This window comes from Elephas maximus, chromosome 11 (assembly GCF_024166365.1).
Source record: "Elephas maximus indicus isolate mEleMax1 chromosome 11, mEleMax1 primary haplotype, whole genome shotgun sequence".
In the NCBI taxonomy this organism is placed as follows: domain Eukaryota; kingdom Metazoa; phylum Chordata; class Mammalia; order Proboscidea; family Elephantidae; genus Elephas; species Elephas maximus.
In genome coordinates, this window is record NC_064829.1 from 26,766,446 (window position 1) to 26,779,437 (window position 12,992).

The window sequence follows — 12,992 nt, forward strand, 5'->3', positions numbered from 1 at the left end:
ACCATGGTCTCGGAGAACATCTAGCCCAAGTGGCATAACAGTTTATAAAGAAAATGTTCTACATTCTACTTTGGAAAATAGCATCTGGAGTTTTAAAAGCCTGTAAGCAGCCATCTAAGATACTTCACTGGTCCCAACCCGAATGGAGCAAGGGAGAATGGAGAAAACCAAAGACACAAGGGAAATATTAGTCCAAAGGACTAATGGACCACAATTACCAAAGCCTCTACCAGGCTGAGCTCAACACAACTAGATGGAGCCCACCACCAACTACTCTGACAGAGATCATAATAGAGTGCCCCAGTCGGAGCTGGAGAAAAATGTACAACAAAATTCAAACTCACCAAAAAAGCCCAGACTTACTGGTCTAACAGAGACTGCAGAAACCCTGAAGAGTATGACCCACCAGACACCCTTTTAACTCAGTACTGAAGTCACTCCTGAGTTCACCCTTTAGCCAAAGATTGTTGTTGTTGTTGCTGTGTGCCGTCAATTCCAAATCATAGGGACCCTAGACAGGTCCACAAAACAAAACGAAACTAAATGGGCACACCAGCCCAAGGGCAAGGACGAGAAGCAAAAAGACAGAAGGAGGACAGGACAGCTGGTAACAGGGAACCCAAGGCTGAGAAGGGGAGAGTGTTGACACGTCGTGGGGTTGGCAACCAATGTCACAAGACAACATGTGTATTAATTGTTCAATGAGAAATGAATTTGCTCTGTAAACCTTTATCTAAAGTACAATTTAAAAAATAGGATTAAGCATAAACAAACAAACCAAAAACAGATTATACCCTAGAAAACCCTATAAGGCAGTTCTACTCTGTCACATAGGGTTGTTGTAAGTTGAAAATCAATTTGACAGCACCTAACAATTGTTAGACATAATATACTTACACACCAGGATAAAACAAATAAGTAATTGTGTTAATGTCAGCAAAACTCAGATTTTCCAGGTAAGAGAAAAAAATGCAAACATAAACTCAAAGAAGTAAAAACGCTGTGATGATAAACAGAAATTACAATTATCAGTATAAACTACTTTTTCTTCTTGTCAAAAATAAAATTTTATAGCTCCATTCACCAAACAAGGACAAGGAGTAATTTCAACCCAGTAGTAATAAATACTTCTAGCACCCAGTAGTAGTAATAAATACTTCTAGCACCCAGTCGTAGTAATAAATACGTCTGGCACCCAGATTGTGGTCTTAGAAGATCATCCTGCGCTACAAGGAACAGTTCCCTGGAGGAATGGTTCATTCCCAAGTCTGAGGCAAAAATGCGTAAGATGAGACTGGGCATCTTATTGTAACCAAAAGCAAGGAAGTTCTATCAAAGATTATTAGAGTCATAAAAATAACACAGAAGCCAATGTGAAAAGAGTCCCATTAGGCAAAGATTGGTCAAAACGAGCATCAGAAAGGATGACGAAAATGGGCTAAAACATAGTTCTTAAAATGTTTCCGTGATGATACCAAATGATACCAAAAATTTAAAACAAAACAAAACAAAAAAAAGAAATGGGAAAGAAGGAGGGAACACAATTAAATTACACTGGTCATTAGTCGCCTTTGTAACTAGGATATTGGTATCTTGTTTGCTGACCCCTGTGGACTATTATCAAGGAGCCCTGGTGGCGCAATGGTTACACACTTGTCTACTAACTGAAAGACCAGCAGTAACCCACCAGCAGCTCGTGATCTGCTCCCATAAATATTTGCCTAGGAAACCCTACAGGGTAGTTCTACTCTGTCCTATAGGGTTACTATGAGTCAGAACCGACTTGACAGTATACAACAACTACATGGGCCTTTATCAATGGACTCTTTTGTATATTAGCACTCAGGTAATAAGAGACCCCAATGGAACGGTGTTGAGCAAGAGGAGAATAAGGTCAGAGGAGACATTCTCCTGGCTTCCTTACTACCAGATCAACATGAGTTGGTTTTCTCACTACCTAAAATCACAGTCCCTGTCAGACCCCTACTCCATAGGGCTACCCTCCCCAATTGCTCTCTTTCGTTGTCCCTTCAGGCCTAGAGGTGGTGGCAGCTCCCTTCCCCACTGAAACTAGTTCCAGAGTACTGCATTATCCCTAACCGGTTTCCTTAAATAATGTCTTTACCTTTACAAACAGTCCCTTTCTTAAAGTACTCTCAGATTACCCAACTTGACTGTGCCATGTCTATGACACTAAGGCTCCAAAATACTTTACTGTGAAAAGTAGCAATTGAAGAGAAAGACTGATCCATTCATCCTGTATTTAATGAACTGTATTTCATGGTACACAAACAGCCCTAGGCCATGAGTGTAGGTTCTTCCGTTAACAGAATTACAACCCATAATGTTAAAGGAATGGCAGAATCTAAAAGTCATTATTTTGTAAAATCTAATGAAATAAGTAGCAACATCATAATAAATGGAGAAAATACTGAAGTTGTTCAGGATTTCATTTTACTTGGTTCCACAATCAACGCTCTTGAAAGCAGCCATCAAGAAATCAAGTGATGCACTGTATGGGGCAAATCTGCTGCAAAAGAACTCTTTAAAGTGTTAAAAAGCAAAGATGTCACCATGAGGACTAAAGTGCACCTGACTCAAGCCATGATATTTTCAATCGCCTCATATGCAGGCAAACACTGGGCAATGAACAAGGAAGACTGAAAACTTGGTACCTTTGAATTTTGGTGTTAGTGAAGAATACTGAAAATACCACGGGCTGCCAGAAAAACGATTAAGTTTGTCTCAGAAGAAGCACAGCCAGCCAGAGTGCTCCTTGGTAGCAAGGACAGCAAGACTTCATCTCACGTACTTTGGACATGTTATCAGGAGGGACCAGTCCCTGAAAATGGACATCATGCTTGGTAAAGTAGAGCGTCAGCAAAAATGAAGGAGACCCTTGACAAAATGGATTGACATAGTGGCTGCAACAATGGGCTCAAACATAGCAATCAGTGTGAGTGAGGATGGCGCAGGACCAGGCACTGTTTTGTTCCGTTGTACATAGGGTTGCTACGAGTCAGAACCGACTCGGCGGCACCTAACAATAACAACCACCACAGCAAATAAAAGACCTGGTTCAGGTAAAGATTATCAATGGATGGAACAATTAGATGAAAAGTTGATAAAGGATTAAAAAAAAAAAACTATCACAGGCTGTTACCACCTGAACACACTGATCAAATTTAGCATCACTAAGGATGCCCAGCCACATATTATGTGCCCCCTGATGTGATCCAACCCTGGTGGCATAGTGGTTAAGTGCTACAGCTACTAACCAAAAGGTTGGTGGTTCAAATCCACCAGGTGCTCCTTGGGCAGCTCTACTCTGTCCTATAGGGTCTCTATGAGTCGGAATTGACTCGACGCCAAGAGGTTTGGTTTTTTGGGTTTGATGTGATACAAAGAAAACACACAGGAACAATTTATGAAGTATGCCTGACTAAAAATTTGAAATGATGACATTAAGCTTTTAGATCTAACTACTAGTTTATAGGAAATATGGAGGATATAGAAACTAGTTCAATGATACCACAAGGAAACAAAGAGAAAAATCCAGAATGTGAAATCATTGTACAGTACCACTGACCTAGTAGTGTCTTCAACAAGAAAATGGCAAGTGTTTAGACAAAAAAAGGGGGAAGAGACTACTCTATATTAAAAAGAGACTTAGAAGACCTAACGAACAAAAGCAACACGTGGATTTTGTCTGGATCCCAGGTTCTAATAAAGTAACTGCAAAAAAGACACTGTCTTAAGGAATAAGGGAAATGTGAATGTAAACTTGGAATTAATGATACCAAGGAGTTCTTAATTTTGTTAGGCAAAATGGCCACTGTGGTTAAGTAAAAAAATTCTTTTTTTTAAAGAGATGCTTATTGAAGTCTGTAATGGTGAAATGACAATGCTTTAAATTACTTAAAATATTTTGTCAAGAAAAAGGGTGATTGATGAAGCAAGTGTGATAAAACTTTGAAAACTGCATAATCCGGGAAATAAGGGTTCACGATACTATTTTCCCTACTTCTATGATGTTTAAGATTTTCACTGCACAATTTCAAAAAACCATTGCCTTTAAGTCGATTCAGACTCATAGTGACCATAAAGGACAGAGTAAATCTGCCCCACAGCGTTTCTAAGGCTATAATCTTTATAGAAGCAAGACTACCACACCTTTCTCCAGTGGAGTGGCTGGTGGGTTTGAACCACCAACCTTTCAGTTAGCAGCCAAGCACTTAACCACTGCATCACCAGGGCTCCTCCACCTCCCCCCGCCAAAAAAAAATCCATGTTCTTTGCGGCATAACAATAGATCTCAAACTTGAGTGTGTCTAAGAATCGACATCTCCTATAAAAAAAAATTCTGATTTTGTTTGTCTGGGCTTGGGCCCAGATTCCATTTTTAACAAGCTCCTCAAGTGAATCTGATACAATCTAGAGACTCCTTTCTGAAAATTATGCACTTAGACTACTTTACCACAAGTCTTTAAATATATCCCAAATCTTAACGGAAAGGCATGGTCTCTTACCTCTACTTCAAGCCTTACTCCGTACCTATCTGCTCACAATTAATCCTTTTCCTGAGACTATAAATCACACGAAAGCAGAGACCCATGTTTGTTTTTACTCACCATGGTGTCCTTAGTGCCTATCAGAGCACCTAGCACACAGTACATATCAAGTAAATACTTGGTGAATGAATGAATAACAGCCAAGAGAAAAAAGAAGAGTTAACTATGATCCACTATTACAAAACTGGTTCCAGAAAATGATCGGAGATAGAATTTCACTATAGGAAGTATGGATGGATCAATAAAGCGGGGATACAGGTTAGCCACCTTTCAAAATATGATACAAGTGTAAGACAATTTCTCATCTCCCTGAGACTCCACTTCAGACATTAATCTGAGGATCTAACTTCCTACTAACTGTTTAGGAAGTATAATGAAAAGGTACTTTATATTTCACAATCCCAAACAGGTAGGGCAGGTATATTAAAGAAGTAAACTACATGTGTACATTTTAGCAGATATACAAATGAATAACTTAATTACTACTTTCTCTGTTCAAAAAGTACAAATCCCTACAGTTATGAAAACAAGTGACAAATTCAAAAAAGAAGAAGTACCAGATATAACAATTAAAAATTAGTTTAGGGTGATCTTCAAAAACTATACAGGGTTCCTAGTCTTACACTTCTACCCCAACATTTAACTTTTTAGATTACAAAAACTTTCGTAATTTTTTTTAAACTTTTTATTGAAATAAAGACTCAGATTGTTTAGAGATGCAAACGACATGAGCAATTACCTGGTCCAATTCTTCATTCTACAAGTGGAGAAACTGAAGGCCAGATAACTTTACTTGATTACACAGAGGGTTAACAGCAAAACTAGGCTATGCTAATCCTATGAATTTCCAGTCCAGTGTTCTTTTCACTACACCACGCTAGTAGCATATTTTTAATAAAAATATTGTCCATTGTGAAATGCAGTATTATCTGTTCATCTTCTTGAACATACATATGTGTGGCCTCAATCACTATGCTCTAATCTTCAACTAATGGATGTATCCCTTATTTAGAGAGGATGAAGATGGGCAAGTGGGACTTTTGGACTATCTTCAGCAATAGAACTCCATGTGTAATATTTCCTGATACGTGGGCTTTTCTCAAATTTATCATAATAAAATCTCTAGTTTTCACCAGACATACACAATACCAAAACTTATAATCATGAAATAAAATTAAATTAAAACTATGCAAAGTTTAATATAAAACTGAGAATTTACTCTTGTTCATTATAAAATTGTGTATGTGGTTCCTTCTTCTGGATTAAAAACATTTCTGACTCAAGGGATTGATGAATGGCCTAATTCATGTCTCCGCTGTTACCCTGAGCCACTCTCTACACACCCACAGGGTCCTTGTAGGGCACGACAGCCTATTTACAAAACACATACTGAAAGTATAAAAGATACAGAAAGGGAGCAAGATGACAACTAAATCTCCACAAGATATGCGTAGCTCCCAACTGCCTTTCATATCAATCTAAACCCTCTGCACGAAGTAGGTATGCTATAAATCATGACTAAATGAATAAACAGTTTCCAAAAGTCCCTCCCCATTCTACTGTATCCCATCAAAATATATCCATTTTCCTTTATAATTGGTTCTGAAGTTTAGATGCTTCAATAAAGCAAAACTGGATTATGAATTTATGGGCTTGGTTTGAGGTGCCAGATAAATTGCCCTGCACTTAGAAAAGACAATATCAATTTCCAGCCCAAGCACAGTGGCTAGCATATAATAGAAATACTATATCAAAAAAAACCGAAACCCATTGCCATCGAGTCGATTCCTACAGGACAGAGTAGAACTGCCCCATAGGGTTTCCAAGGAGCGCCTGCCGGATTTGAACTGCTGGCCCTTTGGTTAGTAGCCGTAGCACTTAACCACTATGCCACCAGGATTTCCTGGAACACTATAAGAGGACAATAATAATTGCTGTCATTAAGTGCCATAGAGTCAGTTCCAACTCATAGCAACCCTATATACAACAGAACGAAACACTGCCCAGTCCAGCACCATCCTCACAATCATTGCTGTTTAAGCCCATCGTGGCAGCCACTGTGTCAATCTATCTCCTTGAGGGTCCTTCCTCTTTTTCAGTGACCTCCTGCTTTACTAATAATAACACAATAATAATAAACCAAAAACCCGTTGTTGCGGAGTTGATTCCGACTCATAGCGACCCTACAGGACAGAGCAGAACTGTCCCACAGAGTTTCCAAGGAGTGGCTGGTGGATTTGAACTGCTGACCTTTGGTTAGCAGTCAAGGTCTTAACCACTGCATCACCAGGGCTCCAGTACAATAATAGTTACAATTATCAAACACTAAATACCAGATACTGTGACAACTGCTTTGCCTATATTATTTAATCCTTACAACAATCTGGTACTATGTTTAGACCCTACACAAAGATTTGCTGAATGAATCAACAAATTAGAAGAGTAATCTCTTTTTAAAAAATTTCTCGCACCATGTAAACATCAAAACCCAAACCCACTGCCGTCAAGTCGATTGCGACTCATAGCAACCTCACAGGGTTTCCAAGGCTGTAAATCTCTACAGAAGCAGGATGCCACATCTTTCTCCTGCAGAGCCACTGGTGGTTTTGAATCACTGACCTTTTGGTTAGCCGTCAATTGCTTTAACCACTGTACCACCAGAGCTCTTTAACATCAAAACAGCCTGGTCCAGATAGGCAACTGATATTGGTAACACCTATTAATTTAAAAAATTACGAACACTGGCAGGCACATAGCTTTAAAGCCTAAAATAACATAACCCCAAATGTGATCAATTCAACTGACAGGGAGTACACAGGGATTACACAGCAATAATCTAAAATTTAGAATGCTACCCAAAAACCTACTGTAATAACCCAAGAGTAAAATGGCATATGTGTGGCCTAAAATGGTCTAAGCTCACAATAAAAATTCTGGTTGATTGACAGGGATAGTAACAGCACTGATGACAAAACAGTTAAGTATGTGGGACAAAGCTGACTTTGGGATATGAGAAATTTGAGTGATAACATGACATGCAAGTAGAGATGCCTGTAGGTAGTAATATACTTAGGATGTGAAATCAGATAAAACTCTAAAAATAAAGATTTGAATATCATGGGCATAGAGATGATAGTAGTTAAAACTGTAAGAATGCATGGAGGAAAAAGAGAAGTCAGCAATGAAAGATGGAAAAGGAAATCCAGAAAAGAGAATTTAAAGGAAGAAAAACTCAAAAACTAACATGGGAAACTTCATTTACATTTGCCTTCCACATTCTGAAAAACTGACTGAGATGTGGTAATAAATATGCACCAAGGGGAGGCACAACGTTAGAACTCACTGTTCAACCAATATTGGTTCCCCTCTCTCTCTACCACCAGACCATTGCGACATCTCCACCAACTAAATAAAAACTGGAAATAAAGGTCATGCTCTTCATTAACTGTCATCCTGAAGCAGTGTGCTAAATGTGCTACAGGCAAGACAGCTATATTTTCATGAAATCTACTTCAAACTTTAAGATAAATATATCCCTAACCCTCCCACCCACTTCTGTTTTTTCTTTTTAAGAATCATACGCAGTTTTTCCCCTGGAAAAATTAAACAAGCTTAAACTCTATCCCTTACTCTATTTTCAGGGGTACCTAAACCTGCTGAGAACTGTTACAAGCCCTAGATAAAACAATCCTAAGAAAGTTGGGAAAAGGAAAACAGCTCTTGATAATCTTATAAACCCTAATGTGGACAGTAAGAAAGATAACCATAGGGCCACTAGAAAGAATGTGACTTACAAAAAAACCAAGATTGAGTAATTTAAATGATCTAGGAAATAAGTGAATGATTATCATATTATCTTAGTATTTCCAGACTATTTTTGCATTTGTTTATAATATGAAAATGAGACTTATGTGGTTCTTCAAATAAATTATAGGTGTTCAAGAAAAGGCTGGCTAGCTATTTCTCAAGGTTTCTTTCAGCTACATGATTTTATAACTACCAGTATTTATCACAGAAGTCCCTGTGTGGTGCAAATAGTCAAGCCTGACTACTAGAGGAAAGGTTGGTGGTTCAAAAGCATCCAAAGGCACCTCAGAAAACAGGCCCGGATTTCTGCTTCCAAAAGGTCACAGCCTTGAAAACCCTAAGAAGCACTTCTACTGTGCACATACAGGGTTAGAATCGACTCAATGGCTATTAACAACAATATTTATCATTAGCATCTCAGCAAAAGAGATGTTCTGTGGTAAGGTGGTTTAAAAAGACATTTGCTGGCAAAGTGTTCTGAAAACAAAAGGATTGGGAACTTCCATTTCTGATCTAGTCAAGGCAGTGGAGAATAAACATAATTGGACAACCTTATTTTTTGAGATTACAAAAAATATCTAGCACTAGAGTATTGCATTTGTCACATAAGTACCCTATAACTATCAGTTAAATAAATGAACAAAGGCCAAAATAACAGAGAGAAAAGGCAACCAGGGTGAGAAGTGGCATTGTCCTTGCAATAAATGTGGATGTCCACAGTTCAGAAAGGGAGAATAAAAACAGACTGAAAAATGTGAAGCTATCTGATAGGTCATTCTGAACAGCAGAACAGAATGAATGAAGACATGAATGCTCAATGTAAGCATAGAATATCATGGAGAGAAAATTCATGCTAAAAAAAAAAGGCACTATAAAAAACTGGAAAGACAATTTGTGCTCTCCGAAGAAAAATTCAATCTTATCACGTTCAGATTGATATGGTAATAAAATTTAAATAACAGCTATCAAATAAACAACTGTTGAGCTAAACAGAAAAAAGGGCCAAGATCACAAGAGAAGATACCTGGCTCTCCTAATTCTGAATGGCCTTCCTTGATGTTTCCTCTTTGTTCAACCTACTCCTTTCACCCTGTTTTCTCTATATACTAGTGTCTCCCTTATCACTGTTACCAGTTTCAACCTGCACCTCTGTGACAAATGATTTCCAAACTTTAATTATGAGCTTGGTTTCATATCTCCAATAGTCTACAGGTCATTCATTTCTTCATGGCTATTCCGCTATCCTCTCAAACACAACAAATTTAAATTGAATCTATCTGTAAACCTATTCTTCCCAATCAATTTCCAGTCCCAACTTTGCTGGTTTTTTTCCATTTTTTCATCATTCTCCCTATAATCCAGGCTCAAAATTTTAGAGTCGTCCGACTATTCCCTCTGTCTCTGGTTCTCCCTTCTCCTCCTCAACCCTGCAGATCTAATTCCATCAATTCTTCTTTCCCCGGTCTCATGCTAATTTGGGACTTTATCATTTCTGAACTATGACAATGAAAAATTCTCCAATCTCAGCCTATCTCCAGTCACTTTCCACACTAACTCATCCTGTACACAATTACCAGATTCATCTTCTTCATTCACCATGCCACAGTCTTGTTTATAAACATTTAATGGATGCAACATACTGAAGAAAATATAAATTCCTTACTCAGTCTAGCAATCAAATCCTCCACAATCTAACCCCAATATATCCTCCCAAATTTATAGTCTTCTGTTCCGTTAAACATGTTTTGGCCAATTATGTCTCCATCCTCCTCGCCCTCAATCCTATCCATCCATCATAAAGCATATTCTGGCTCTCTCAATTCACAGTGATTTCTTCCTTTCAATTTCCAAGAGCACGTTATTACCTATACCAATTACTTGGATTTTATCACATATTTTCTCATCTGTGAGGTGTTTTTTGTTTTTTTTTTTTCTGTGTATGCATGTGGGATTAATTCCTGTTTTCCTAAAAAGACTGTAAATTTTATGAGGAAAGAGCCCATGCCTTCTATTTCCTTGTATCCTCCACACATCATATTTGTTGAGGTTCCCACCAAATGAAGTTGTGGCAAGAGGCTAGAAGACAATTAAAGCAAAAAAAAAAAAAAACTACTAAACCCCCCATGCTGCTTCATGGAATAAGACCAATAAGCAAAATAAAAGCAAAGGTATTTAGACTTGTTAAAAGTTATGGAACTCCCTATTAGAAAGCTGTGTTCCAGTTTCTTCCACTTTTTACATTTAACAAAATGTTTTAAATTGTACTAAGCATCAATCTTCCTGTTTCTCAATATAAAGAGCGTCCATAATGTGGGTGAGACATTTCAAACATACAACCCACAGTACTCTTACTTCACAGTCAAGGATGCTCAGATTAATATTGAAAGTTTAGGGGAGAAACCTTCTTGGAAAATCATACTGATTTAAAAACTTATACAGATATTTATTTTAGGATAACTGAAATGCATGTGATTTTAAACAATCTACATAATTTTCCTCTGACTGAAAATCAGATTTTAAAATCGTATATTTCTCTGAATTTCATTATATTGGTCCCTTGACCTTAATCCCAAATATTGTGTATTTCTAAAACTAATTCTCTGAAGACGCTGTAAAATCCCATCCATATAGCTGCTCCCCAAAATTTTATCTTAGAGATTATGTGGTTTTATTTGGACTAAATCAGAATTCTTAAATAACTGTAGTTGTTCAGTAAAGTGTGGTACTTTTGTAGTCAACAGTGTCAAAGAACTGTGATGACCTACGATCAGGAATCTTGGGTTTTTACACTTAACAGCTCAGCAAAAAGTTACTTCAGACTCAAGCCATCTATGACATTTTAGCTCAAAAATCACTTCTCCAATATCATTTCTCCACTGTCACTTCCAAATCTTAAAAACTAAACCCTTAGGAGCTAAATCGCTGTAAATGAAAAGTAATCTCTCCTACATCACAGTCAGATCGATCAGAAAAATTATCACTAAGACCGCCATTCGACACCCTATACACTTCGGAAACTCTGACGTGACAACTTCAAGCTCTGAGGCGCTGCAGGCGTGCTAACGTTACATGATGTCTGCAAGAGCAGTTTGTAAGTGTCGTTTGTGTAGTGATGAACTGGGTCAGAGCTAAAGGTTCGAGGAGTAGCTGGGACTGAGCTAGCAAAGGATGCACAGAGCCACGCCAGGAGATTTGCGTGGTACTTCAAGAATTTTCGGAAAACAGGAATCGGGTGTTTTCCGAGAATGCTGTGCACACCTGAAACCTTCTAGTGCAGCTAACCAGACTGAAAGCAAGAGGAAGGCCATGCACACAGAAGCCCAGACACGCACAAGAGAACAAGCGCTACTCACCAGCAAACAATCCGAATTCACTTCCGATTTGGGATCCCGCAGCAGGTTGTCGATTTTTTCAAACCGAGTCTCAAAACTGTCCCCAGACGACATGTTGCTGCTACTGTTGACAATACCCTCGTACCAGCACCAGCAGCGGAAAGCAATTTCAACCAACTTCCTCCGCGGTGGGTTCGCAGACGCCGGGCGGAGGAGCCGGAACCTCAGGGTCACCAGGTGCGCCCGGTTCCCCCTCCTCCCCCTCACTGAGGGGATCTCCGCTCTCCAGACCCCGGGCCCGGGGCAACAGCGACCCACAGTCGCTCGGACGCCCAAAGTCGCATCCCACCCGGCAGCTCCTCACGACACCCGACAGCGCCGTCACCACCAGCCTCGTCGCTCCGGCGAGGTGCTTCAGCCTAGCGGGCCCCGGCCGCCTTTGCCATGGAGGGTTCCCCGTCCCGAGGTGGTCAGGAGCAGGGAGAGAAAGAGAAGCAGGGTGGAGACTCCCTCTGGGCAAGCAAGGGAAGGAGAAGAGGAAAGGGAAAAGCGAAGGGCGGGTGAGGAGCTGTGCCAGCTGCCGCCGCCGCCGCCGCTTGGGCCACCGGCCAGGCCCGCTCTGCTCTGAGGCGCTGCAAGCGCTCTAGCTTCACATCCCCGGCTCTACTGGGCCGGCCCGACGTCCCGATCGCTCTCGGCTAAGAGATGGTCCCCGCGGGACAGGCTCACTCTCCCATTTTGTCCCGTCACTGCTGGGGCTGCTGCCGCGGTGTCCGGCGGGGCAGGGCGAGGTCGGTGCCCGATGGAGACTTAGGAAAGACGAAAGGCTGGAGAGCTGGCGGGGAGGAAGACGAGAGTCGGGTCCCGGCCGCTGCTGATGGAGGAGCTTCTAGAAGGGGCTGCAGTCCTGGCCGGGGAGAGGGCGAGTCGCGGCGGCGAATGCCTGGGGGGGTGGGGCGAGCGGGGCAGTGAGGGACTAATATGTCCGCCTTCCTGTTCAAACAAACGGAGACCGCCTGAGCGGACTGCGCATGCGAGGCGCGGGCGTTCGGAAGGGGAACCAGTCGGGCGCCCCGCGCGCGCACACGCCGGAGCCTGTGCGATGCCCGGCCTGCCCGGCAGGAGGGAGCGAGGCCTCAGGGGCGCGCGGGCGCGCGGGCGCGCGGGCGGGCGGGGTTGGGGGGGGAAGGCGCGCAGCGGGGAGGAGCCAAGAGGGTGCGGCGGGCGGCAGCGCCCTCGCTCCGGTCCGCTCTAGGTAGCCACGCAGGGCGCTGGAGCAGCC

The 12,992-nt window shown here is 41.1% G+C and overlaps 1 protein-coding gene across 3 annotated transcripts in view; it reads right to left on the reverse strand.

Moving 5' to 3' along the window:
- ROCK1 (Rho associated coiled-coil containing protein kinase 1) overlaps nt 1-12,738 on the reverse strand; it is a 183,651-nt gene extending 170,913 nt beyond the window's left edge. For all 3 annotated transcript variants that reach the window (XM_049901935.1, XM_049901933.1, XM_049901934.1), the window contains exon 1: nt 11,732-12,738. In XM_049901935.1, the coding sequence (XP_049757892.1) occupies nt 11,732-11,824 (93 nt within the window). In that variant the 5' untranslated portion in view covers nt 11,825-12,738. The remainder of the gene's footprint in view (nt 1-11,731) is intronic.
- Nucleotides 12,739-12,992: the final 254 nt, after the last annotated feature.